The 27271-nt window shown below is 37.1% G+C and overlaps 1 protein-coding gene across 10 annotated transcripts; it reads right to left on the bottom strand.

Moving 5' to 3' along the window:
* Positions 1–1260: 1260 nt before the first annotated feature.
* Positions 1261–26854, bottom strand: ZNF214 (zinc finger protein 214). Of its 10 annotated transcripts, none has more exons than XM_077963571.1 (6): positions 26594–26854; positions 26158–26220; positions 25543–25629; positions 24108–24229; positions 4381–4527; positions 1261–3224 (listed from the first exon to the last, which is right to left on the bottom strand). In XM_077963571.1, exons 5-6 carry the CDS (start codon positions 4505–4507, stop codon positions 1531–1533), a joined length of 1821 nt encoding a protein of 606 aa, XP_077819697.1. In that variant the 5' UTR covers positions 4508–4527; positions 24108–24229; positions 25543–25629; positions 26158–26220; positions 26594–26854; the 3' UTR covers positions 1261–1530. The 10 variants fall into 10 exon arrangements, with proteins under 10 accessions (XP_077819697.1, XP_077819699.1, XP_014970498.3 ...); XM_077963573.1 differs by having other exon boundaries at positions 4385–4527; XM_015115012.3 differs by lacking the exon at positions 24108–24229.
* Positions 26855–27271: the final 417 nt, after the last annotated feature.

The raw sequence follows: 27271 nt of genomic DNA, 5'->3' as shown, positions 1-27271 counted from the left end.
CCCGGGTTTACGCCATTCTCCTGCCTCAGCCTCCCGAGTAGCTGGGACTACAGGCGCCTGCCACCTCGCCCGGCTAAGTTTTTTGTATTTTTAGTAGAGACGGGGTTTCACTGTGTTAGCCAGGATGGTCTCGATCTCCTGACCTCGTGATCCGCCCGTCTCGGCCTCCCAAAGTGCTGGGATTACAGGCTTGAGCCACCGCGCCCGGCCTAATTTTACTTTTTACTGCATTTATTTTGATACAGCATTTCAGAGCTCCGTGAAGTCCTTCTTTGTTGTACCTATTTCTCTTTTTACTTTAGAGACTCTTCTCTACTTGTGTTTTTCTACTCTAGTTTTATTGAGTTCAGGTTCTCTGTTATGCCACTGAGGACACCAACATTTTTGGAAATTTCCTCTGAAGCCTGCAGCAGCTAATTTTCAGGGCAATACGTTTCCAAGTCTTTAGGATGATATTCTTTTCTTCAGTATTGCAATTCCAATTTTCCTAAACATGCCCACTTTTTTTTTCTCTTGGTATTACTTATTTGTATATCAATAATTAGGACTGTGTATTCCTATTAACTTTAACTATTCTGACATAATGGCCAAACCCTCTTCTTACATAATTAGCTTCAGGGTTCATCGTTGCACAGAGTTCTGAGTTCAATGCTGTCCTTGCAGATATTTCTCTATTACCACTCCGTTCTACTGAGATTAAATAAAATTCCACTGCTTGGATCTCCAATTCCGAACCAATAGAGTATCTTCCATTTCTAGCACTTTTGTCCATACCCTTCACACCTTACTTAGAGAAAATTCTGTACTTCTTGTTATTTGGTATCTGAACCTATTATTAAGCGTGGAAAACCAGGAAACGGAAGGGATAAGAGTGCACTGTGGTTACCTCAAAGTGAAGCACCCCTGCAACAGAAGGACAGTCCCTGGGTTTTCTGGTTGACAGAGATAACAACTCAGAGAACACTGTCTCAGACACAAGGTCATACAATGCTTTCCTATCTTTTATTAGGTGGCTTGTGTCCATAAACAACTGAATTCTACTGGCCAAAACTGAGTTTTAAGTTCTGCGTGTTTCCATCTTTTCTGTTACTTCCTAGGGAATTTTTAGGGGAGATAAGAGATGTTGTTTAACAGATGGCCAGCCAGTTTCAATTCAAACCAAAATTTAAGTGTTTTGAAGTCAGTGAAAATACAAAGTTGAACACACAATATAATTTCACGCACACTAAAATGCACAGAAAAAAAGACTAGAATGAAATAGAATGAAGAGTTTTCTCCTTAAATGTTTAATATATTTTATGACTGTATTATATTTATAGTAGGTAAAGAAAAATACACAATAATTTTAAATATATAGGGATTTTTCTAAAGATCTCCTTTTGAAGCAAATAATTCTTAGTGGGAGATGGGGAAACTGTAAATGTTGCTTGGGATTACTTGTGTTATTTATAAGATTTCCTTATCAGCAGCATTTTAGGGTTTAAAGATTAGGTAAACTTTGATTGAAGCTGTTAACTAAATGAACAATATTTATAAGTTTCCTCTTCTATGATTATTGTGAAGATGTGAATTATGATCAAATCCCTTATAATATTCATGGCATTTATAAGGTTTCTCTCCTGCGTGGACTCTTTGATGAATTCGAAGAGCTGAGCTATGACTGAAACCTTTACCACACTTAGCACATTGATAAGGTTTCTCTCCTGTATGGACCCTCTGATGAATGTGAAGATTAGAACTGTGACTAAAACCCTTTCCACAATCATCACATTTATAGGGCTTTTCTCCTGTATGGACTCTCTGATGAATGAGAAGATGTGAACGCTGACTGAATCCCTTGCCACACTCTTCACATTTGTAGGGTTTCTCTCCAGTATGTACTCTTTGATGAGTATGAAGCTTTGAACTCTTACTGAAGCTCTTCCCACATTCAGGACAAGTATAGGGTTTCTCCCCTGTATGGACTCTCTGATGAATGCGAAGATCTGAGCTGTGACTAAAGTCCTTCCCACAGTCATCACATTTATAAGGTTTCTCTCCTGTATGCACTCTCTGATGAATTTGAAGATTTGAGCGTTGGGTAAAGCCCTTACCACAGTCTTCACATTTATAAGACTTCTCTCCTGTGTGTACTAACTGATGAATTCGAAGATTTGAGCTCTGGCTGAAGCCCTTACCACACTCATTACACTTATATGGTTTTTCTCCTGTGTGGACTCTCTGATGAACATGAAGTACTGAACTCCGATTAAAACTCTTACCACACTGATTGCACTTAAAAGGCTTCTCTCCTATGTGAAGTCTCTGGTGAATGTGAAGTAATGAATTCCTACTGAGGTCTTTATCACACTCAATTTTATAGAATTTCTCTTCTGTGTGAACTCTTTGATGATTGTGAAGACTAGAGATTCGGCTGAAGCTCTTACCACATGCATTACAGCTGTAAGGTACCTCCCCTATGTGAACTCTCTGATGAAAGTGAACTCCTGAGCTCTGATGAAAGTTACTGTCAACTTTATCACATCCATACAGCTTCTTACCTATGTGGATTCTTGGATGTCTACAGAAGGCTGATCTCTGAGAGAAGCATGCTTTATGGATAGAACATTGACAGAGGTTTTCTCCAGGTTGATTTCTCTTGTGGAAAATACACCGTGAGTTCCAACAATAAATTTCTTTACACTTATTACATCCACAGTAGTTTTCTTCCATTGAATCTTTCAGTAGGTCTTTCTGACATATCACCCCAACATACTGTGGAAGGGCTTCCTCCACTGGGATATAAGAACGCTGAACTATGAGCTTCTGTTCTTTTTCCATGGAGAGGTTTTTCCTGGATATGCCAAGATGGTATCTGCCCCCTTGAAAACCATGTGAACCACTCATGTAGATTTCTCTACCATAGTCTTGGATGGTTTTTGTTTCTAAGGACTGCCAAGGTATAAAATTTTTATATTTTAAGTTCCTGCGATTTTTGCTTTCAAAAGTCAGTTCATAGTTCCCACACCCTGGTACTTGTGTGGAAAGTATTAACCATTTCTGACACTGGGAGCGATCTTGCTGTGTTAAGTCTTTGGAATCTTTCCCTTGAACAGTTTCCCCATAGTTCTGATTCGCACACATCTGAGCACCAGCATTCCACCAGCCTTGCCAGCAGGAAAAATTTTCATATTCTAAGTATCTGAATTTTTCTTCTTGGGATTTGTAGCTCTTATTCCAGTTTTCTAGAAAAATAAGATAATCCCATAGTGAGATAAAAGTTGTGTTGAAAAATTTCCAACTATCTAAATCAATGATCTTTAAATGATAGGAATATATGTGTAGGTGGGGGTAGGAAAGGAGGGTTATGACTCTGGCTGCTCCATTTGGGTCTGAAATTCATTTGTTTTGTTCATTCATGTATGTATTCATTCATTCACTTATTTATTCATTCCACAAGCATGTTTTGAACAGGCACTGTTAGAAAGATTTAACTTCTATTTACCAGGCACTGTTAGAAATGAGAATAATGCCAACTGCTTAATGGAAATAGTCTTAAAGACTGAGATATAATTAGATTACTTTATTTTGGATATTATTATAAGAAACAAAATATATTGTTCCTGTTTTTCTGTTCTAGAATAGCACGGTAGATTGAGAAAAAATGACTACATTAACTCACTACTTTACCTACACCTTTGGTATTCTCCTTCCACACTCTCTCTATGCTTGGCTACACAACTTGCATTGGTAACTGGGAAAATAACAAAAGTCACACAAGCAGAGACTTGAAAAGCCCCTCCCCTTTCTCGATGCTTTTAAAAATCCTGTGACCCCCACCATGTAAGTGTGCTTGGGTTGGCTTGTTTGAAGAGAGATATGTGACCAACAAATTCCCACTACCTCCACTGATACTGAGCCAACTGCCCCACATGTGAGTCAGGCCAAGCAGCTTAATCTTAGACCAGTCAGCCACAACCAAATCTCTCCAAGATAAAAGATCTATCCAGTCAATGAGAATCATAAAAAATAATGAAGTTTGTTTTTAAGCCACTAAGTCTGGCACAGTATGTTATACAACAAAAGCTAACTTATACAAATAGCATGAAGAGAGAAAAAATTTAGGACCACACAAAATTGACTACGTATGGAGATATGTGTTTTAAGGGCAATGCAGAAAATAACTAAAACTAATAATCACAAGTATCTATTAATGATACAACCTAGGTGTCCTGGAATCTGTCTTGCTTTATCTTTTATTTGTGACCTGATTTAAGAAACATTTTTGAGAATATCTCTTCTAACACCTCAATATAACACCCAGATAAAAAAACAAAATACTCAACAAAACTGTTCCTAGAAGAAACTCTGACTATTCCCTATGAGGTGGGATAATTTTACCTACTGACATGACATTTGTGTAGTTCTCCCACATGACCTCCCTGTAGAGCCTTTTTTGAGAAGAATCCAGGAATTTCCACTCCTCCCAAGTAAAAATAATAGTGACATCTTCAAATGTTACTGCCATCTGGTCAAAGATCAGGCTTTCTAGGAAAAAGAAATCTAAGTGAGAAGATGGACAAAGATAAAGACATTTAGCAGATTAACATAAGTGGCAAGCCAAAAAGAACTTCAACAAAGAAGAAAACCAAGAAAGGTAAGGAGAGGTATAACAATAGTAGTCAAACAGCTAAATAATATATCCAATCATGAAACATCATCACTATCAAAAGAAACACCTATACAGCACTTGTCTACTAACTACTAAGTTTTTTACCTATATTTCAGTTACTCTTCACAGAAATCCCATGTTGTAGGTAGCTTTCTACTACTATTATGCATTTTAAAATGGAGAAGAGATAAATATATGTATTAAAACTGCCTAAAGTAATTCTTTTAGTGGAAAAAACAGATCATAAATTGGTTATGTGGCAAATCCATTTTATTTCTTTTTAAATTTTTCATTGTATCTATTTGATCACACATTCTCAATTCTAAATTTCAATTTAAAATATTGAGTACCTACTAAGAATAAAGGAAACAGATACTTTTAAGGAGTTTACAATAAAATGGAAGGAAAGCCAAATGCTATCATTATCAGCAGCAGCACCATCTTAGCTGCAGCTATATCTTATTGAACATTTATGAATAGGGCTATGTTATCTCATTTACTCTCAGAACAATCCAATAAGGTATTGTTATTCACACTAAATGAATACGCAAACTAACGTTTAGCAAGACTAAGTTACTTGTACAAGATTATGTAGTTACATCATAGAGGTTTTTAAACTCAGCACTACCTATTAAATAAAAGTGAGATAAATTAAAAACGTTTGATAAAGTGTTTCAGTTGAGATTTCCATATACTGTCATAATGTGTTAATGTAGGGTAAAGGAAAGATGTACTGAAATATTCAAGGGTAAAAAATATGCAGCCAAACTACTATTTTCCAAATAAACTACATGAAAATATATGTCTAAACAACAAAACATTAACCACAAATAAGAACTCAAGAATGAGAACATTCAGAGCCATATATTTAAATATCTAGTGGCCTATTTTTAATGTTTATAAAATAAATTTAATAAATTTTAAATATAATGAATCCACTTTAAATATATAAATTAAAAAAAGAAAAGAAATTTGGGATGCTCAGAAACTCAAACTACAGGAGTGAAACTGTGAAAGTTGTATCTGTCTAGAAAATAAATGGACTCACTGATCTCTAGTTTTATAAAAAGTACAATAAAAATAAAATTCAATCTGTAGTTATTGGATTTGTTATTTTTTAAAAAAATTTAAGGATTTATTTTAAAAACATATTAGCAATCAGGAGTCTAATTTCTTTTACTGAAAATAAGTTCATAAATATTTAAAACATTGAAATAATATAAGTAAAAATTAAAAGCCTACCTTCCCCCAAATAATTTAAGAAATAACCACTATAACCAGTTTTCACTGTGTTTTTTCTAACCTTCTTCCATGTATACACAACACACATTCATACTTCACTGATATTTTTCCTTAATAAAGACATGGTAATTCTGCAATTTTCTTTTTTTCATTTAATACATAGCGTACAACTTCCCACTTCAGTACAGGTAGACCTATCTTATTTATGGTAATTTTTAAATATGCCCATAAATTATTTGATCCTTTCCTTTCAAGAAGTGAAGCCTAATTCCCCACCCCTTGAATATGGGCTGAACTTAGTGAGTAACTTCTGATGAATAGGAAATAAAGTGGATAAGGAAGTAGTGTTATGCAACTTTGGAGGCTGGGTCATAAAAGTCACTGCAGCTTCTTTCTTGCTCTCTCTAGGATCACTAGCTCTGGGAAAAGCTATATGCCATGTCATGAGACAACTTAAGCAGACCTGTGGTGAGGAATTGGGACCTTCTGCTTTCACTGAGAAATGAGACATCTTGCCAACAGCCATGTGAGTAAACTATCTTAGAAGCGGATCCTCCAACCACAGTGCAGCCTTCAGATGACTGCAGTCCCTGCTGACAGCTTCACTGCAACTTCATGAGAGACCTTGAGACAGCTTTGCTTCTTTCAGATTCCTCACCCTCAGAAACTGGGTAAGATAATGTTTGCTGTTTTAAGTATTAAATAATTTGTTTTGCAATAATAGATAACTAATATTATTTGCAAAACTTATGTAGCATTTCATTTTATTGATGTCCAAGACTTAACTGTTCCCATATTAATGGACATTAAGATCGCTTCCAGTTTCTTGGCTATAACATATAGCAAAAGAATTCTCTTAAATATATAATTATTTCTATTGTAATAATATTTCTATATGACAATGTCTATATGATAAATACAAATATTTCTATATGATAAATAGATATATTTCTGTATGACAAACCTCTAGAAGTGAAATTGTCAGGTATCTGTATTTCAGTTTACTAAAAAATACTATAAAATGTCCCTTGAAAATAGTTTTTAAAATGTTACAAATATTTTCCCCTAACGGAACAATAAAAGCAAGACACCTATATTCAATATTAGCAAGTACAATAAATCTAAACAGAAAAAAGAATTATATAAACAATAAACTAAGATGACAAGTAAGCCTATTGATAGAGAAAAGGATACTAAAATTGAGTTTTAAAATAAAGTGGCATACTGCTTATAAGAGATATACTTCAAACTAATGAATTCTGAAGGATTAAAAATGATCTGGCTAATTGTTTTCTTGTGGCGTTTAAGTTCTTTATTTACTTCCTGTTAGCTGGTTCTTTTGTTCCAGAGACTTGATTAGACTACGGTTCATTTTTTCTGACAAGAATACCTGCGTATATACTTCCTATAGTACATTTTAGTTAGCTAAACTGAACAATGGCTTCAGGTGCTATCAGCCCAGTCCTTCCATTCCAAGATTCTCTTAAACCTTTCATTAAAAGTTTTAGCAATAAATGATGATCATTTCCTGGATTTGTGATTTCATTAGGTTTTACAAATTGGTTGTCTAATTCTGTAATTCTACCATTCCTTGTGCATACATATGCTATAATTCTTCTATAATGAAAAACTTGCCATTACAAATTTTCTGGTTATCCTGAAATGTAATCCTAATGAAAAAGATAAGATAAAATGCTTGATTATCTCCCAAACTTACTCTCTTTTAAAAATCAATTTTCAGAGTAATGAGACGGGGCAAAGCAATTACCAACTATGACCAATGAGATTTGTATTATTTTGCTTTTCAATGTTTACATACTCACTGATTCTTACATAGTGGATGGGTTGCAATTAAATTGCAATCATTTTTCTTTTAGATGTGCAAGATTCTCTCATCTCAGACTAGTAAAAATCCCTTCAGGTTGGCTCCTAGGTTTGTAATATGACCATTTTTGGTGTTTGAGAGCTTTCCTTACTTTCTGGCACAACAAATGTCCAGGTTCATTCTTGTTCCATTTCCTTGACAAACCAGGATGTAGTATTTCTCCCAGGAGTTTGGTAATTTTCCGCTCCTTTTTTGGTATATAAGTAACCCTCCAACAATATTATATAAACTTGATATCTCTTTTGTCTTCTCATCTATGAACAAAGCTCTGATTATTAGTTTTCTTTAAGGTCCTTTTCAAGAAAGATCAGTTAAAATCATTCTCTATACATCTGGAGTTTTGATTCCTTCTTTTAATATTGTCAGATTTTGCTTATACAATTTGAAATGGATGCTTAGCTATATATTAGTTCATGCCTAATACATCTGCTTGATGGATCTTAACCACTGTTTAACATGATTGACCTTTTATTGTGAAATTAAATAGGTCTCTTGTAAAGAGCACAGAGCAAGATTTCTGTTTTTCACTCAATCAGTATGACTCAGTTATTTTATTATCCATGTTTATTTATTGTGATTACTAATATAGACTTATTTCTAACATATCGTTTTTTATTCTTCCTTTCCCATCTTTTAGATTGGCTGACAGTTTTATGCTTAAATTTCTTCTCATCACCACCTTTTCATCTATATAGGTTTCAATTTCACACATAGTTTCTATTATTTTAATAAGTAACCTAAATATATTTTAAACATATACTCTTACCTATTTTTCTAATAAGTCAATTAAGAAGAGAAAAAAATTCAGGAAAGGCTGCATGAAATATGACAAGAAAGGTGATCAAGTACCTTGGTAAAGTTTATTGTTATCATAAAACAAAACTAACAACAAAAAATATAGGAGAGCAAACAAAGAAAAAAGGAGACATAGAAAGTATGTCAATGCCTACATATCTGAACTACAATTCTTGACAATACAAACATGAGGGGAGAAAGAGACGGACATAAGAGTGTGTTGAAGTCCACGTCTTACTAAAAAAATGACCTAGATATTAATACATTTAAAAAGTCAGTAGGGGCAAATGAAAGTCATTGTGGGTTTTAAGTTAAGATATTAATACATTTAAAAAGTCAGTAGGGGTAAATAAAAGTCATTGTGGGTTTTAAGTTAAGCACAACCATCATAAGAACCAAAATGGAATCTATGAAAAACAAAATAAAAACAGAAGACAACTTGCTCCATGGGAAAACAGAAAATAAGAAAAGAAAAGATGGCAAAATAATATAATAATAATTAAAATAATTTTAAATAATTTAATCTTACAGATTAAAAGACCCATAGATTAAAAAATAAGATTTAGCATGTGGTTTAGAAGAGATACACTAAAAAGAAAAATATTTAAAAATACAAGGATAGAAAAAGATTACAAAAATATGAATCAAAAGAAAGCTGAAATAGCAAACTTAATTTCAGATGAGTAAAATTTATGGCAAACATACCATAAGGGACAAAAATGTTTTTTATATGAACAGTAAGAAAAAATATCCAAAATAAATTGCATCCACAAATAAAACTTCAAAACATACCAAACGACAAGTGTCACAAATGTGAGGGGAAATATATATACCATTAGTTGTAATGATAGATATTAATATGTCCCTCTCAAAAAATTATAGCAAGCAAACAAAAAAACACTAATAATATGAAGACTAAACACCACAAATAATAAGCTTCAGTTATTTTATCTGTGTTGAACTCTGCACCATCAAAATACAAAATACACATTATTTTCATGAACACATAGCACTATAAGATAGACCATGTATTAGTCCATAAAATAAATCATGATAAATTCCAAAGCATCAACATAATACAGAATACATTCTCTAGCTACAATGTAATAAAATTTGAAATTATTAACAATAGAATTTTAAAAGTCCACACTTCTGAAACCCAAGTAACATACTATATTATTAAGTAATCTTTGGATTTAAAAGAAAAAAATAACAATTCTTAATTTTTTTTCCTAAAAATCTAAATGTAATAATGACAATAATTACACAAAAAATGTGCAAGATCCAAATGAAATACTTGAAGGAAACAAAAATGGCTAGAGCATCTGGGCAAAGTGGCACACACCTGTAATCCCAGCACTTTGGGCAGATCGCTCGAGCCCGGGAGTTTGAGACCACCCTGGGCAATATGGAGAAATCCCATCTCTACAAAAAATACAAAAATTAGCCAGGCACGGTGGCACACACCTGTAGTCCCAGCTACTCAGGAAGTTGAGGTAGGAGGAGCGATTGAGTCTGGGAGGTTGAGGCTGCAATGAGCTGTGATCGTACCACCGCACTCCAGCCCGCAAGACAGAGCGAGACGCTGTCTTAAATAAATGAATAAATAAATATTTTTTTAAAAAACCCAGCTAGACTAACATCATACTGAATAGGTGAAGGCTCAAAGTATTTACCTTGAGAACCGGAAAAAGACAAGAATGCCCACTCTCATCACTCCTATTCAACACAGTACTGGAAGTCCTAGCCAGAGCAATCAGGCAAGAGAAAGAAATAAAAGGTATCCAAATAAAAAGACATGAAGTCAAACTATCTCTGTTTGCAGATGATATGATTCTATACCTAGAAAATCCCAGAGTCTCTGCCCCAAAGCTCCTTTAGCTAATAAACAACTTCAGGAAAGTTTCAGGATATGAAACCGATATACAAAATACAGTAGCATTTCTATATACCAATAACATCCAAGCTGAGAGTCAAATCAAGAATGCAATCCCATTTACAATAGCCACAAAAAGAATAAAATATCTATGCATACTGCTAACCAGGGATATAAAAGATCTCTACAACAAGAATTACAAAGCACTGCTCAAAGAAATCAGAGATGACATAAACAAATGGAAAAACATTCCATGTTCATGGATAAAATCAACATAACCAAAATGGCCATATTGAAGCAATATACAGATTCAATGATACTTCTATCAAACTACCAATGACATTCTTCACTGAATTAGAAAAAAAAACTATTTTAAAATTCACATGGAACCCAAAAGGAGCCCAAATAGCCAAGGCAACCCTAAGCAAAATGAACAAAGCTGGAGGCATCACGTTACCTGAGTTCAAACTACAAACCTACAGTAACCAAAATAGCAGGGTACTCATATAAAAACAGATACATACACCAATGGAACAGAATATAGAGCCCAGAAAAAAATGCCTCACACCTACCACCATCTGATCTTCAACAAAGTTGACAAAAACAAGCAATGGGAAAGGACTCCTATTCAATGAATGGTGCTGGGATAATTGGCTAGCCATATGTAGAAGATTGAAACTAGACCCCTTCCTTACACAGTATACAAAAATCAATTTGACATGGTTTAAAGACTTACATGAAAACCTAAAACTGTAAAAACCCTGAAAGATAACTTAGGGGATACCATTCTGGACACAGGACTTGACAAAGATTTCATGATGAAGACACCAAAAGCAACTGTAACAAAAACAAAAATTGACAAATGGGACCTAATTAAAGTAAAGAGCTTCTGCACAGCAAAAGAAATTATCAACAGAGTAAATAGACAACATACAGAATGGGAGAAAATATTTGCAAACTATGCATCTGACGAAGATCCAAAGTCTAGAATCGATAAAGAATTGAAACAAATTAACAAACAAAAAACAACCCCATTAAAAAGTAGGCAAAGGACATAAATACTTTTCAAAAGAAGACATACATGCAGTCAACAAGCATATGAAAAAAATGCTCAACGTCACTAATCATCAGATAAAGGCAAATCAAAACCATAGTGAGATACCATCTCATATCAGTCAGATGGCTATTATTAAAAATTCAAAAAATAGTAAGATGCTGACAAGATAGCAGAGGAAAGGGAATACTTAAATATGCTGATGGTGGGAATGTAAATTAGTTCAGTCATTGTGGAAAGCAGTGTGGTGATTTCTCAAAGAACTTAAAACAGAATTACCATACCCAGCAATCCCATTACTGGGTATATGCCCAAAGGTATATAAATTGTTCTACCATAAAGACAATAAGCATGTGTATGTTCATTTCAGCACTATTCACAATAGCGAAGACATGGAATCAACCTAAATGCCCATTAAAAATAGACTGGATAAAGAAAATGTGGTACACATACACCATGGAATACTACACAGGCATTGAAAAAGAATAAAATGATGTCCCTTGCAGCAACATGGATGGAGCTGCAGGCCATTATCCTAAGTGAACTAATGCAGAAACAGAAAACCAAATACTGCATGTTCTCACTTATATGTTGGAGCTAAATATTGAGAACACATGGCCACAAAGAAGGGAGCAACAGATATCAGGGCTTACTTGAAGGTAGAGGGTGAGAGGAGGGCAAGGATCAAAAAACTACCTATCTGGTACTATGCTTTACCTGGTTGACAAAATAAATTGAATGTCAAACACCCATGACTCACAATTTATCTATATAACAAAGCTGTATATATACCCCTAATCCTAAAATAAAAGTTAAAAAAAAGTCTAGAAATAAAGCATTCAGCTCAGGAGTGTAAAAAAGAGAAAACATCCCCCATTAAAAAAAAAAAAAAAAAAGATCAAACTTCAAAAAAGAAAAATAAAGTGGATGTCAAAGATATAAGAAACAAATAAATGATTGAGAAAATGCATAAAGCCAAAAGATGTTCTTAAAAATTTAATGTCAGATCAATGAAAGTCAGATTTCTAATAAGACAGTTATGAAAAAAATACTGGGCAAAATATGGAAATAACTTTAGACATAAGATTTTTCAAAGATGCAAAGGTGTTCTCAACTATATATATAAGGATATTTATCAGCTACAGGCAAATACACCTAAATATGTACCTAAAGGGATCAACTCCCAGTAAAGTACAAAAAGGAAATAATAAAATGGCAAAATAGATGAAAGACTAATAAAAAATTATATAGACTAGTCAGTACTAAATTAAAATGGCAGCCACACTCTTCCTCCCTCTCCGTAATCCCAAAGCTCTAAGAGCTTTATAGTTGAGTTCTAGCAAACATGTAATTAACTTAATTACTATTATAATGCATTGAAAACAAAGTAGACAGTGAAAATTGCCAACTTATTTTATGTAGCTAGTGGAATCTTGGATTCCAAGGCCAGATAAGAACGATACAAATAAAATTAAATTATGGGCACATTTGTAAATTTTGTAAATATACAAAAATCCTAAATAAAATATCAGCTAATTAAATTCAGTAACATATGAAATATATGCATCGTGATCAGTTTATTATAGGAATGCAAGGATCGTTCAACATGAGAAAAATCTATTAACGTAATTCACTGTATTAATAGAAAATAGAATAAATCCATGATAATCTCAACTGATGCAGAAAAATCATGTGATATAAAATTCAGGAAGCACAACACCCATATATTCTCTTAAAAACACTTTTAGCAAACTAGAGGAAAAAATAAACTCCCTACAGTGGCAAAGGTTAAATATCAAGAACTTTAAGCTTAATGGAGAAACTTCACATATATTCCCTTTACAGTGGTAACAGGAATGACCACCATCACTGCTGCTTTCAACATAGCACTAGAGATTCTGGCAAATACTATAAGAAAAAGAACTAAGAGGTATAAGGATTAGAAGCAAAAATATAAAATGTCATTATTTGCACAGTTACGGCCATCTACCTAGAAAAAGAGTACACAGTAAACTGTAAGAGAGTTCAGCAAAACTATCAGATACAATACAGAAATAGTTTAACTGACTCAGCAATCAACTACTAGAAAGTAAGATACCATTCACACCAGAAAAAAAAAGAAAAAAAAAAACCCTATCTTAACCAAGAATACAAAGAATTCTTTAAAGAAAACTTTCACATTCCAATAAAGAAGAAAGATTATCTAAATAAAAGGAGAAGCATGCTTCCATGCTCTTGGATGCAGTGACTTAAATTCAATACATTCCAGTCAAATTTCCAGATGGCTATTCTGAGGAACAGAATAGACTTCTGTTCCTTAAAATTGACAAAGGAAATAAGTTGGTAAAGACAAGTAAACCCGCGCGGGGGAGGGGGAGAAGGGGGGCGGAGCAAGATGGCCGAATAGGAACAGCTCCAGTCTCCAACTCCCAGTGCGAGCAACACAGAAGACCGGTGATTTCTGCATTTTCAACTGAGTTACTGGGTTCATCTCACTAGGGAGTGCCGGACAATCGGTGCTGGTCAGCTGCTGCAGCCCGACCAGCAAGAGCTGAAGCAGGGCGAGGCATCGCCTCACCTGGGAAGCGCAAGGGGAAAGGGAATCCCTTTTCCTAGCAGGGGAACTGAGAAACACAACACCTGGAAAATCGGTAACTTCCACGCCAATACTGCGCTTTAAGCAAACAGGCACACCTGAAGATAATATGCCACACCTGGCCGGGAGGGTCCCACGCCCACAGAGCCTCCCTCATTGCTAGCAAAGCAGTCTGCGATATCATATCCCGGCAAGACAGCAGCCAGGCTGGGGGAGGGGCGCCCGCCATTGCTGAGGCTTAAGTACGTAAACAAAGCCTCTGGGAAGCTTGAACTGGGTGGAGCTCACAGCAGCTCAAGGAAACCTGCCTGTCTCTGTAGACTCCACCTCTGGGGACAGGGCACAGATAACAACAAAAGCAGCAGAAACCTCTGCAGACGCAAAGGACTCTGTCTGACAGCTTTGAAGAGAGCAGTGGATCTCCCAACATGGAGGTTGAGATCTGAGAAGGGACAAACTGCCTGCTTAAGTGGGTCCCTGAACCCTGAGTCGCCTAACTGGGAGACATCCCCCACTAGGGGCAGTCTGACACCCCACACCTCACAGGGTGGAGTACACCCCTGAGAGGAAGCCTCCAAAGAAAGAATCAGACACGTACACTCGCTGTTCAGCAATATTCTATCTTTTGCAGCCTCTGCTGCTGACACCCAGGCAAACAGGGTCTGGAGTGGACCTCAAGCAATCTCCAACAGACCTACAGCTGAGGGTCCTGACTGTTAGAAGGAAAACTATCAAACAGGAAGGACACCTACACCAAAACCCCATCAGTACATCACCATCATCAAAGACCAGAGGCAGATAAAACCACAAAGATGGGGAAAAAGCAGGGCAGAAAAGCTGGAAATTCAAAAAATAAGAGCGCATCTCCCCCGGCAAAGGAGCGCAGCTCATCGCCAGCAACGGATCAAAGCTGGACGGAGAATGACTTTGACGAGATGAGAGAAGAAGGCTTCAGTCCATCAAATTTCTCAGAGCTAAAGTAGGAATTACGTACCCAGCGCAAAGAAACTAAAAATCTTGAAAAAAAAGTGGAAGAATTGATGGCTAGAGTAATTAATGCAGAGAAGGTCATAAACGAAATGAAAGAGATGAAAACCATGACAAGAGAAACACGTGACAAATGCACAAGCTTCAGTAACCGACTCGATCAACTGGAAGAAAGTATCAGCGATTGAGGATCGAATGAATGAAATGAAGCGAGAAGAGAAACCAAAAGAAAAAAGAAGAAAAAGAAATGAACAAAGCCTGCAAGAAGTATGGGATTATGTAAAAAGACCAAATCTACGTCTGATTGGGGTGCCTGAAAGTGAGGGGGAAAATGGAACCAAGTTGGAAAACACTCTGCAGGATATCATCCAGGAGAACTTCCCCAACCTAGTAGGGCAGGCCAACATTCAAATCCAGGAAATACAGAGAACGCCACAAAGATACTCCTCCAGAAGAGCAACTGCAAGACACATAATTGGCAGATTCACCAAAGTTGAAATGAAGGAAAAAATCTTAAGGGCAGCCAGAGAGAAAGGTCGGGTTACCCACAAAGGGAAGCCCATCAGACTAACAGCAGATCTCTCGGCAGAAACTCTACAAGCCAGAAGAGAGTGGGGGCCAATATTCAACATTCTTAAAGAAAAGAATTTTAAACCCAGAATTTCATATACAGCCAAACTAAGTTTCATCAGTGAAGGAGAAATAAAATCCTTTACAGACAAGCAAATGCTTAGAGATTTTGTCACCACCAGGCCTGCCTTACAAGAGACCCTGAAGGAACCACTAAACATGGAAAGGAACAACAGGTACCAGCCATTGCAAAAACATGACAAAATGTAAAGACCATCGAGGCTAGGAAGAAATTGCATCAACTAATGAGCAAAATAACCAGTTAATATCATAATGGCAGGATCAAGTTCACACATAACAATATTAACCTTAAATGTAAATGGATTAAATGCTCCAACTAAAAGACACAGACTGGCAAACTGGATAAAGAGTCAAGACCCATCAGTTTGCTGTATTCAGGAGACCCATCTCACATGCAGAGACATACACAGGCTCAAAATAAAGGGATGGAGGAAGATCTACCAAGCAAATGGAGAACAAAAAAAAGCAGGGGTTGCAATACTAGTCTCTGATAAAACAGACTTTAAACCATCAAAGATCAAAAGAGACAAAGAAGTCCATTACATAATGGTAAAAGGATCAATTCAACATGAAGAGCTAATGATCCTAAATATATATGCACCCAATACAGGAGCACCCAGATTCATAAAGCAAGTCCTTAGAGACTTACAAAGAGACTTAGACTCCCATGCAATAATAATGGGAGACTTCAACACCCCACTGTCAACATTAGACAGATCAACGAGACAGAAAGTTAACAAGGATATCCAGGAATTGAACTCATCTCTGCAGAAAGCAGACCTAATAGACATCTATAGAACTCTCCACCCCAAATCAACAGAATATACATTCTTCTCAGCACCACATCACACTTATTCCAAAACTGACCACATAATTGGAAGTAAAGCACTCCTCAGCAAATGTACAATAACAGAAATTATAACAAACTGTCTCTCAGACCACAGTGCAATCAAACTAGAACTCAGGACTAAGAAACTCAATCAAAACCGATCAACTACATGGAAACAGAATAACGTGCTCCTGAATGACTACTGGGTACATAATGAAATTAAGGCAGAAATAAAGATGTTCTTTGAAACCAGTGAGAACAAAGATACAAATTATCAGAATCTGTGGGACACATTTAAAGCAGTGTGTAGAGGGAAATTTATAGCACTAAATGCCCACAAGAGAAAGCTGGAAAGATCTAAAGTTGACACACAACATTACAATTAAAAGAACTAGAGAAGCAAGAGCAAACACATTCAAAAGCTAGCAGAAGGCAAGAAATAACTAAGAGCAGAGCAGAAGTGAAGGAGATAGAGACACAAAAAACCCTCCAAAAAATCAATGAATCCAGGAGTTGGTTTTTTGAAAAGATCAACAAAATTGATAGACCGCTAGCAAGATAAATAAAGAAGAAAAGAGAGAAGAATCAAATAGATGAAATAAAAAATGATAAAGGGGATATCACCACCGACCCCACAGAAATACAAACTACCATCAGAGAATGCTATAAACACCTCTACGCAAATAAACTGGAAAATCTAGAAGAAATGGATAATTTCCTGGACACTTACACTCTTCCAAGACTAAACCAGGAACAAGCTGAATCCCTGAATAGACCAATAGCAGGCTGTGAAATTGAGGCAATAATTAATAGCCTACCAACCAAAAAAAGTCCAGGACCAGATGGATTCACAGCTGAATTCTACCAGAGGTACAAGGAGGAGCTGGTACCATTCCTTCTGAAACTATTCCAATCAATAGAAAAAGAGGGAATCCTCCCTAACTCATATTATGAAGCCAACATCATCCTGATACCAAAGCCTGGCAGAAACACAACAAAAAAAGAGAATTTTAGACCAATATCCCTGATGAACATTGATGCAAAAATCCTCAATAAAATACTGGCAAACCGAATCCAGCAGCGCATCAAAAAGCTTATCCACCATGATCAAGTGGGCTTCATATCTAGGATGCAAGGCTGGTTCAACATACTCAAATCAATAAACATAATCCAGCATATAAACAGAACCAAAAACAAAAACCACATGATTATCTCAATAGATGCAGAAAAGGCCGTTGACAAAATTCAACAGCCCTTCATGCTAAAAACGCTCAATAAATTCAGTATTGATGGAACGTATCTCAAAATAATAAGAGCCATTTAGGACAAAACCACAGCCAATATCATACTGAATGGGCAAAAACTGGAAAAATTCCCTTTGAAAACTGGCACAAGACAGGGATGCCCTCTTTCACTACTCCTATTCAACACAGGGTTGGAAGTTCTGGCTAGGGCAATCAGGCAAGAGAAAGAAATCAAGGGTATTCAGTTAGGAAAAGAAGAAGTCAAATTGTCCCTCTTTGCAGATGACATGATTGTATATTTAGAAAACTCCATCGTCTCAGCCCAAAATCTCCTTAAGCTGATAAGAAACTTCAGCAAAGTCTCAGGATACAAAATTAATGTGCAAAAATCACAAGCATTCTTATACACCAGTAACAGACAAACAGAGAGCCAAATCATGAATGAACTTCCATTCACAATTGCTTCAAAGTGAATAAAATACCTAGGAATCCAACTTACAAGGGATGTAAAGGACCTCTTCAAGGAGAACTACAAACCACTGCTCAGTGACATAAAAGAGGACATTAAAAAATGGAAGAACATACCATGATCATGGATAGGAAGAATCAATATCATGAAAATGGCCATAATGCCCAAGGTTATTTATAGATTCAATGCCATCCCCATCAAGCTACCAATGACTTTCTTCACAGAATTGGAAAAAACTGCTTTAAAGTTCATATGGAACCAAAAAAGAGCCTGCATTGCCAAGACAATCCTAAGTCAAAAGAATAAAGCTGGAGGCATCACACTACCTGACTTCAAACTATACTACAAGGCTACAGTAAGCAAAACAGCATGGTACTGGTACCAACACAGAGATATAGACCAATGGAACAGAACAGAGTCCTCAGAAATAATACCACACATCTACAGCCATCTGATCTTTGACAAACCTGAGAAAAACAAAAAATGGGGAAAGGATTCCCTATTTACTAAATGGTGCTGGGAAAATTGGCTAGCCATAAGTAGAAAGCTGAAACTGGATCCTTTCCTTACTCCTTATACAGAAATTAATTCACGATGGATTAGAAACTTAAATGTTAGACCTAATACCATAAAAACCCTAGAAGAAATTCTAGGTAATACCACTCAAGACATAGGCATGGGCAAGGACTTCATGTCTAAAACACCAAAAGCAACGGCAACAAAAGCCAAAATTGACAAATGGGATCTAATTAAACTGAAGAGCTTCTGCACAGCAAAAGAAACTACCATCAGAGTGAACAGGCAACCTACAGAATGGGAGAAAATTTTTGCAATCTACTCATCTGACAAAGGGCTAATATCCAGAACCTACAAGGAACTCAAACAAATTTACAAGAAAAAAACAAACCACCCCATCAAAAAGTGGGTAAAGGATATGAACAGACATTTCTCAAAAGAAGACATTCATACAGCCAACAGACACATGAAAAAATGCTCATCATCACTGGCCATCAGAGAAATGCAAATCAAAACCACAATGAGATACCATCTCACACCAATTAGAATGGCAATCATTAAAAAGTCAGGAAACAACAGGTGCTGGAGAGGACGTGGAGAAATAGGAATACTTTTACACTGTTGGTGGGACTGTAAACTAGTTCAGCCATTATGGAAAACAGTATGGCGATTCCTCAAGGATCTAGAACTAGAAGTACCATATGACCCAGCCATCCCATTACTGGGTATATACCCAAAGGATTATAAATCGTGCTGCTATAAAGACACATGCACACGTATGTTTATTGCGGTACTATTCACAATAGCAAAGACTTGGAATCAACCCAAATGTCCATCAGTGACAGATTGGATTAAGAAAATGTGGCACATATACACCATGGAATACTATGCAGCCATAAAAAAGGATGAGTTCATGTCCTTTGTAAGGACATGGATGCAGCTGGAAATCATCATTCTCAGCAAACTATCGCAAGAACAGAAAACCAAACACCGCATGTTCTCACTCATAGGTGGGAACTGAACAATGAGATCACTTGGACTCGGGAAGGGGAACATCACACACCAGGGCCTATCATGGGGAGTGGATAGGGGAGAGGGATTGCATTGGGAGTTATACCTGATGTAAATGACGAGTTGATGGGTGCTGACGAGTTGAGGGGTGCAGCACACCAACATGGCACAAGTATACATATGTAACAAATCTGCACGTTATACACATGTACCCTAGAACTTAAAGTATAATAATAAAAAAAAACTTTAAACTTTTATAATAACATCAAATAAGAAAAGCCATATGATTATTCTAATGGATGCCAAAAAGTATACTTCTTAAAATTCAAAACGCATCTTTCATTTAAAACTACAGACAAAGCATGCAAAACAAAACAAACCAAAAGACATACAAACATATCTTAAACGCAAAGGTAAAACATTAAAGTCATTCTCGTTAAAACTGGAAAGTTGACAAGGATACTGCAAATCCACAATTTTTAAACTACTGTGAAACTACATGATAATGCAATTAGACAAAATTAACTGTAGAGGATATGACTGCACATCTGAGAGAGCCAAGAAAATCAGCTGAAAACTAATGGCAATCATAAGGGAATTCATGATCCCAGAAATTCTGCTACTAGAATTATAAACTAGTGATTACACGTGTATACCAAAAGATCTGTACAAGAACAGAGCATTATAAATGTTGTAACAGCAAAAAACTAAAAACAATCCAAAAAGTCAGTAACAAAATAGATAAGTTGTTCATACTATGAAACAGTACACAGCTGTGAAAATGAACAACTACGTGAATCAACATTGCTGCACTGTAAAAGTTAACATTATGCAAAAGAAGCTATTCATGGAAGAATACATACAGTGATTCTATCTATATAATGTTCAAAAATATGCAAAACTAAACAATTGTGTTTAGAAATGTAGATGTAGTTAAAAGCACAGGAAAAAAAAAACTAAGGCATAACAACATTTAAGATAGTGGCTGCCCCTTTAGGAAAGGGGTGGGAAATAAATTTTGGAGTCATCAGGGGGCTTTTAAAAGTATATGCTGATTTAGGCTGGGCATGGTGGCTCATGCCTATAATCTCAGCCCTTTGGGAGGCTGAGGCAGGCAGGTCACTTGAGGCCAGGAGTTCGAGATCAGCCTGGCCAACATGGGGAAACCCTGTCACAGAAAAAAAATATATATATATATTACCCGGGAGGTGGAGGTTGCAGTGTGCTGAGATCATGCTACTGCACTCCAGGGTGGGAGAGAAAGCAAACAGTCTGTCTTAAAAAGAAAAAACAGTATATGCTGAGTTCAATGGTAGATATTCATGTTATTATAAATTGTACATATGTTTTCATATATTCTTTTGCTTATATGAAATACATCACAATAAAGTTCAAATTACATAAAATTTAAGAGTATAGAAAAAGAGTTCAGACATATAAATTATATATATATATATTTTTTGAGATGGAGTCTCGCTCTGTCACCCAGGCTGGAGTGCAGTGGCATAATCTCAGCTCACTGCAAGCTCTGCCTAAATGAAATGTGTAATAGCAATAAGAATATAAATTCCTAAAAATAAATTTACCAAAAATACTCAGAACCTATATAAAGATAGTCTTAGAATTTGAGGGCTAAAAATAAGGTTGGGGCCGGGCGCGGTGGCTGATGCCTGTAATCCCAGCACTTTGGGAGGCCAAGGCGGGCAGATCACTTGAAGTCAGGAGTTCGAGACTAGCCTGGCCAACATGGTGAAACCTTGTCTCTACTAAAAATACAAAAATTAGCCAGACGTGGCAGATCACACCTGTAATCCCAGCTACTTGGGAGGCTGAGGCATGAGAATCACTTGCACCCAGGAGACAGAGGTTGCAGTGAGCCAAGAGTGTGCCACTGCACTCCAGCCTGGGCAACAGAGCAAGATGACTCTGTCTCAAACACACACACACACACACACACACACACACACACACAAAAAAAAAAAAAAAAAAAAAAAAAACGTTGAAAAAACAAGATGACTCTGCTCAATCTTAGGAGAAATAAATATAATTTTGTTCTAACTAAACTTATCTCTGTTTTCTTTTTTTTTTTTTGAGACGGAGTCTTGCTCTGCCGCCCAGGCTGGGGTGCAGTGGCCGGATCTCAGCTCACTGCAAGCTCCGCCTCCCAGGTTTACGCCATTCTCCTGCCTCAGCCTCCCGAGTAGCTGGGACTACAGGCGCCCGCCACCTCACCCGGCTACTTTTTTTTTTTGTATTTTTTAGTAGAGACGGGGTTTCACCGTGTTAGCCAGGATGGTCTCGATCTCCTGACCTCGTGATCCGCCCGTCTCGGCCTCCCAAAGTGCTGGGATTACAGGCTTGAGCCACCGCGCCCGGCCTTATCTCTGTTTTCAAGCAGGTTTAATCAAGATGTTAATCTTGATTTTGATGTGGGGGAGAAGGAGCTGTAACAAACTGATTTTCAAATGCTTTTGAAAGAAAACCATTTTGAAAGTGGAATAATGAGGAAAGGCTAATTCAATGGCATATTAAAACTTTAACAAGGACTCTGTAATTCATAACATGACTTGACATAGAAGTAGAGAAGATCAATGGAAACGGGTACAAATCCAGAAATGGACACGAGTACAACAGTGCATTTTACACATGAAAAAGGTTACATCAAATTTGTGGGGGAAAGATGGCTTATTCAATTAATGATGTTGGAACAAACGATGACATCTGGCAGAAAAAAAAATTAAGCTTGATTCTCTGTCTCAGTTCTTATGTCTTAGTGACTAAAAAAATTATATCAGATATGCATTATAGTTCAAATAATAGCTAACTTAACACAATCAATTATTAGTGAGTTCTTCATGTCCAGCACTGTTGTAAGTTATTTTTATATGTATGATCTTGTTTAACATTCTTAACAGCCCTACACAGTAGCTGTTATTTCTCCAATATAAAGATAAAAGACTGGCTAAGTGATTCAATCTAGTTCACAGTACTAAGAAGTGATAGACATGCAATAAGCTTAGGTAGTAGATGTGGAGCCTGTACTATGACCAATGTGCTATACTGATTAAATATAATGAAAGATTAACATATACTTATTATTGAAAACGTATTATATATATGTTCCTTTTACATCTTTTTGTCCAAAATGGAAATCATCAGAATATTATTCTGTGGAAAAAGTCATCCTCTCTCCTTTTTATCTTCATTGAGTGAAAAAGAAAGGCTACATTCTTCTTCATTGCCTATTAAATGCACTACATATAAAGGACAACAATAAAAACATTCGGATACCAGTATAAGAATTAAGAAGAGGGTCCACAAAACAAGACAGCCTCAAAAGTAATCTTCATATACATAATGTATATGTGTAATTTTGTAGATGAAAAGGTAGCACCACAGTCAGTAGAGAAGATAAATGTTAGCAGAAAAATTAAATAACTAGGAAGTAAAAAGAATGTTTAAATCCTGTCATTTCTCACATCAAAATCAATTCTTGACAGGTTTAAAAATTAAAAGTTTAAAATACTTAACACAATAAACAGGAAAATTAAAGCAATTACATATTAAATTTGGAAGTGAAGAAGAGATTTCTAAGCACAAAACCATATAAGTAAAAGAAATAAGATTTCATTTTATGCAAATTTAAAACTTATATAAACAAGTCCTTAAACTAAAAGGCAAATGATAAACTAGGAGAAATATTTATAACATATGACAAATGATTTATATGTTTTACACACAGAATATCTACTATCAAATGGAAACAAAAACTTCAGTAGGAAAACAGTGACATATATCAAAAGGCGATTCATCAAAGAAGGAATATAAGGAGTCAATGAATATATGTAAAAAAATCAACCCTACTGAGGATTAAAAGGATGCAAATCAAGGCAAAATTTAAAAATTAATACTCAATGCTGGCAAAGGCTCAGTAAGACAGAATCATTAATCAAATGGTTGTAGGAGTTCAAGATCATGTAACATTTCTAAAAGAGAACGTGAGTTTTTCAAAAGCCTAAAACATGCTTATATCCTTTGATTCTGTTTTCCTATTTCTCAGAGTATATCTTGAGAATATAAAAAGACATATACTTAATAAATTATGTTAAGTATTATAAGATATTTATAACAACAAAATATTGGGAAATACTTAAATTTTCCCCAATAAAAAGCAAACTTAATGGGAGGCCAAGGTGGGCAGATTGCCTGAGCTTAGGAGTTTGAGACCAGCCTGGGCAACATGGTGAAACCCCGTCTCTACTAAAAATACAAAAAAATCAGCGGGGTGTGGCAGCATGCACCTGTAGTCCTAGCTACTTGGCAGGCTGAAGCAGGAGAATTGCTTGAACCAGGGAGGCTGAGGTTGCAGTGAGCCAAGATCACGCCACTGCATTCCAGCCTGGGCGACACAGCGAGACTCCGTCTCAAAAAAAAAGAAAGAAAGCAAAGTTAAATAAAGCATAGTATATACCTAGAATGGAACACTATATAGTCATTAAAACTCATGCTACCAAAGTATGCTTGGAAAAATGCTCATTATATGTTAAGTGAAAAATGTACATAAATAACAGCTATTCATACATTGAATAAATATTTACTGAGTGCTTAGTATATGCACAATACAATTCTATATACTGGGAACATTTCCTTCCCTCATGAAGCCTATTTGTCATGACTCAAATTGTTTAATAATATTTTATATACACTAATCTTTTTATATACATGTGTGCACACGGGTGCATATATGTTCACATTTGTACATGTGTACATACATGTACAAATGAACATGTATACATACATATCAGTATTTGTACAGACAAGTGAGTATGTATAGACAATAAGTATTAGATAAAAGACTACAAGTAAATATACCCAGAGGTCAACAATGGCTATCTGTCAATATGGTTCATGTGAAGAGATGCACAAGAATAAATAACAAATTTAAACATTAATTGCCCTCCACAATGTGGCTTTATACATTCATGTTACATTTCCTTGTCAATAGCCTGGTTTCCTTATTTGTTCCCTCAAATTGTACCTGAGACTAAATGATGGCTTTCCTATTTAGAATGATATCTTCCTACTCATAATTGTTCAAATCTGAGTTTCTGTTGCTGTGTTTTAAGTGCCACTCATTCTGGCACTGTTTAATGTGGATAACTTCAGAAATTATTATTAATCTCACACAATTTGTTACCCTCAATGTTAAGACTTTTTTTTTTTGAAAGGGAGTCTTCCTCTGTCGCCCAGGCTGGAGTACAGTGGCACCATCCTGGCTCACTGCAACTTCAGCCTCCCGGGTTCAAGCAATTCTCCTGCTTCAGCCTCCTGAGTAGCTGGGATTACAGGTGCCCACCACAATGCCTGGCTAATTTTCATATTTATAATAAAGATAAGGTTTCACCATGTTGGCTAGGCTGGTCTCAAACTCCTGACCTCAAGTGATCCACCCACCTTGGCCTCCCAAAGTGCTAGGATTACAGGCCTGGCCATGACATTTATTCCTTTATCTCAGAACACCAAGAACAGCATGAATTATAAAGTAGACTTGAGTGACTGAATGAATGAATGAGTAAACATTGGGAAAAGACACTGGGTTGGGGCAGGGTCAAGTCTGCATGCTTGAAAATTTCTCAGGCAAGCGAGGAACATTTTCTGTCCAGTCATCCATCCATCCTCATTGCCACTTCCACTACTTCCACCACCCATGAAGAATGCAGGGACAATCATCCTCACCTGGGATCAGACTATGAGGAAAACAGTGTACATTCCTTCCTCCTTTGTGTTCCTCTTCTCGGGAAGGGTAGTGCTGAGATGGCTGAGCTGAGGAGGAAGGGGGATTGAAAACCCGGTATGACTTTAAATTCCCAAACTCATTAAATTCCCCATATACTAACTGGGTACGATGCACAAATCTCCTAGCATGAGGTCAAAAAGAAGCCTATGAATGTTCTTGTTTCCTTTCAACGACCAGAACGGAGAGCTATGAACACTGGCACCTTGAAATTTATTTGCAACCCTCTAGAAACTTCAAAAGATACAACTCATTTATTGAGATTATTACTACTACTAATAATAATAATAGAAAAGCACTAGCAAACTTAAATAGTATCTATTTTCAAGGTATTTTTCTTATTTTGTTCAGTTTAAGTAGAAAATCATTCCGTTGTCCTCCCCTACTTGCTAAACAGGAATACTGGATTTACTATCAGAAAGGTACCCGCAGTCTTAGAGAAGTATCCCAGAACTGGAGCTCCCAGGTCCTGATCAAAGTCTCAACTCTGTCATCAAGCACTTTAGAACTTTAAAGCAGACCAAACTTCTAGATCTTCAAGGTCTCAGTTTCCTTACCTGTAAAATGGGGGCATGAGCCTTTGCCAACCCAGTCCTTCCTTGCTGATCACAGGTAGGTTCCTGGGCAAAATGATAAGCAATTAGTTAAGAGCCCTTATTCTCTAGGAAAAAAACGTTTCATGCGTGCTCCAAGAGCAGGACAGGTTTGGGCTCCCCCAACGCGTCACGGGCTGCCCAAGTGTAAGCACCAGAGAACCAGACACACAACGGTTCTCTAGGAGCGGGATCTCCAGGTCTTGGCCACAGATCCGGGGGTCCTCTGCTCCTGCAGTGAAGACGCGCGCGGCCTCCGTTGCTTATCCAGATCCCCGGCCAGAACTCTGCCCCAGCACCGAACGCCGGGCACCCATACCCCAGGGACCAAGCTGCTTCTGCCCTCCTCTACTTGCCTTTATTCAGTCTTAACGTGGGAAAGAAGCCGTGATGTACCCACCTACACCGGTGTCTCCGGTGTTTCTAAACCGGAGTCGCTTCTCAGTCCCTGACCCTCGATTTTCTGCCCCTCTTCCTTCAAACACAGCTCGTCTTGCCCTGTTCGCTTCTGGCTCAGTCCTCCCAAGAGTTCACGTCACTTAACGGAGCCTGTGAGAGTGGCCCGTTATGGCCAAAACACTCAGTCCACACAAACAATGGCCGCAGCCCTGCTGGACCGAAACGGAAGTCCCAGGTCTTGGAGTAGACACTTGCAGTGTTTCCGTGGATACGGGAGGGGCGGGGCGGGAAGAGACAGCGCGGTGGAACGTGACTCCTGATTGGCCAGAAGGATCCCGCGCCTCCCGACCTTTGGCTGCTGGCATTCCGGCGCAGGAGAGCAGTGCGCTCGGGAGTTGCGGGCGCTCGGTAGCTGCGAGCGCTCGCGGAATGAGGCGAGGACGCACCGGCATTAACGGAATAGGAGTACTACCGAAGCATTTAGGGCCCCGGGAAAGGGGGCGTGGCTGGAAACGGAGCGACTGGCTTCGGAGAATTCTGTGACCCTCACCGCCGCGACCGACCCCGAGGAAACGCTGGCAGGTCGCCTTTGGTTGGCAAGGCGTGGTTGTCCTTGCTGTCCCGCGCCCTCGGCGGAATGAGCACCCTACTAGCCCTGGCACTAGCTAGCATCGCTCTA

Source organism: Macaca mulatta, chromosome 14 (genome assembly GCF_049350105.2).
Source record: "Macaca mulatta isolate MMU2019108-1 chromosome 14, T2T-MMU8v2.0, whole genome shotgun sequence".
Lineage (NCBI taxonomy): Eukaryota > Metazoa > Chordata > Mammalia > Primates > Cercopithecidae > Macaca > Macaca mulatta.
The sequence above is the reverse complement of the archived record's forward strand: the minus strand, read 5'-3'. Positions and strand labels throughout refer to the sequence as shown.

What these genes read in the sequence shown, in the direction of transcription:
- ZNF214 (XM_077963571.1), bottom strand. Translation starts at nt 4,507, where the DNA reads ATGGCAGTAACATTTGAAGATGTCACTATTATTTTTACTTGGGAGGAG. An exon ending in CACAAATGTCATGTCAGTAG is followed by an intron (nt 3,225 to 4,380) that starts GTAAAATTATCC and finishes TTATTTTTCTAG; the next exon opens with AAAACTGGAATAAGAGCTAC.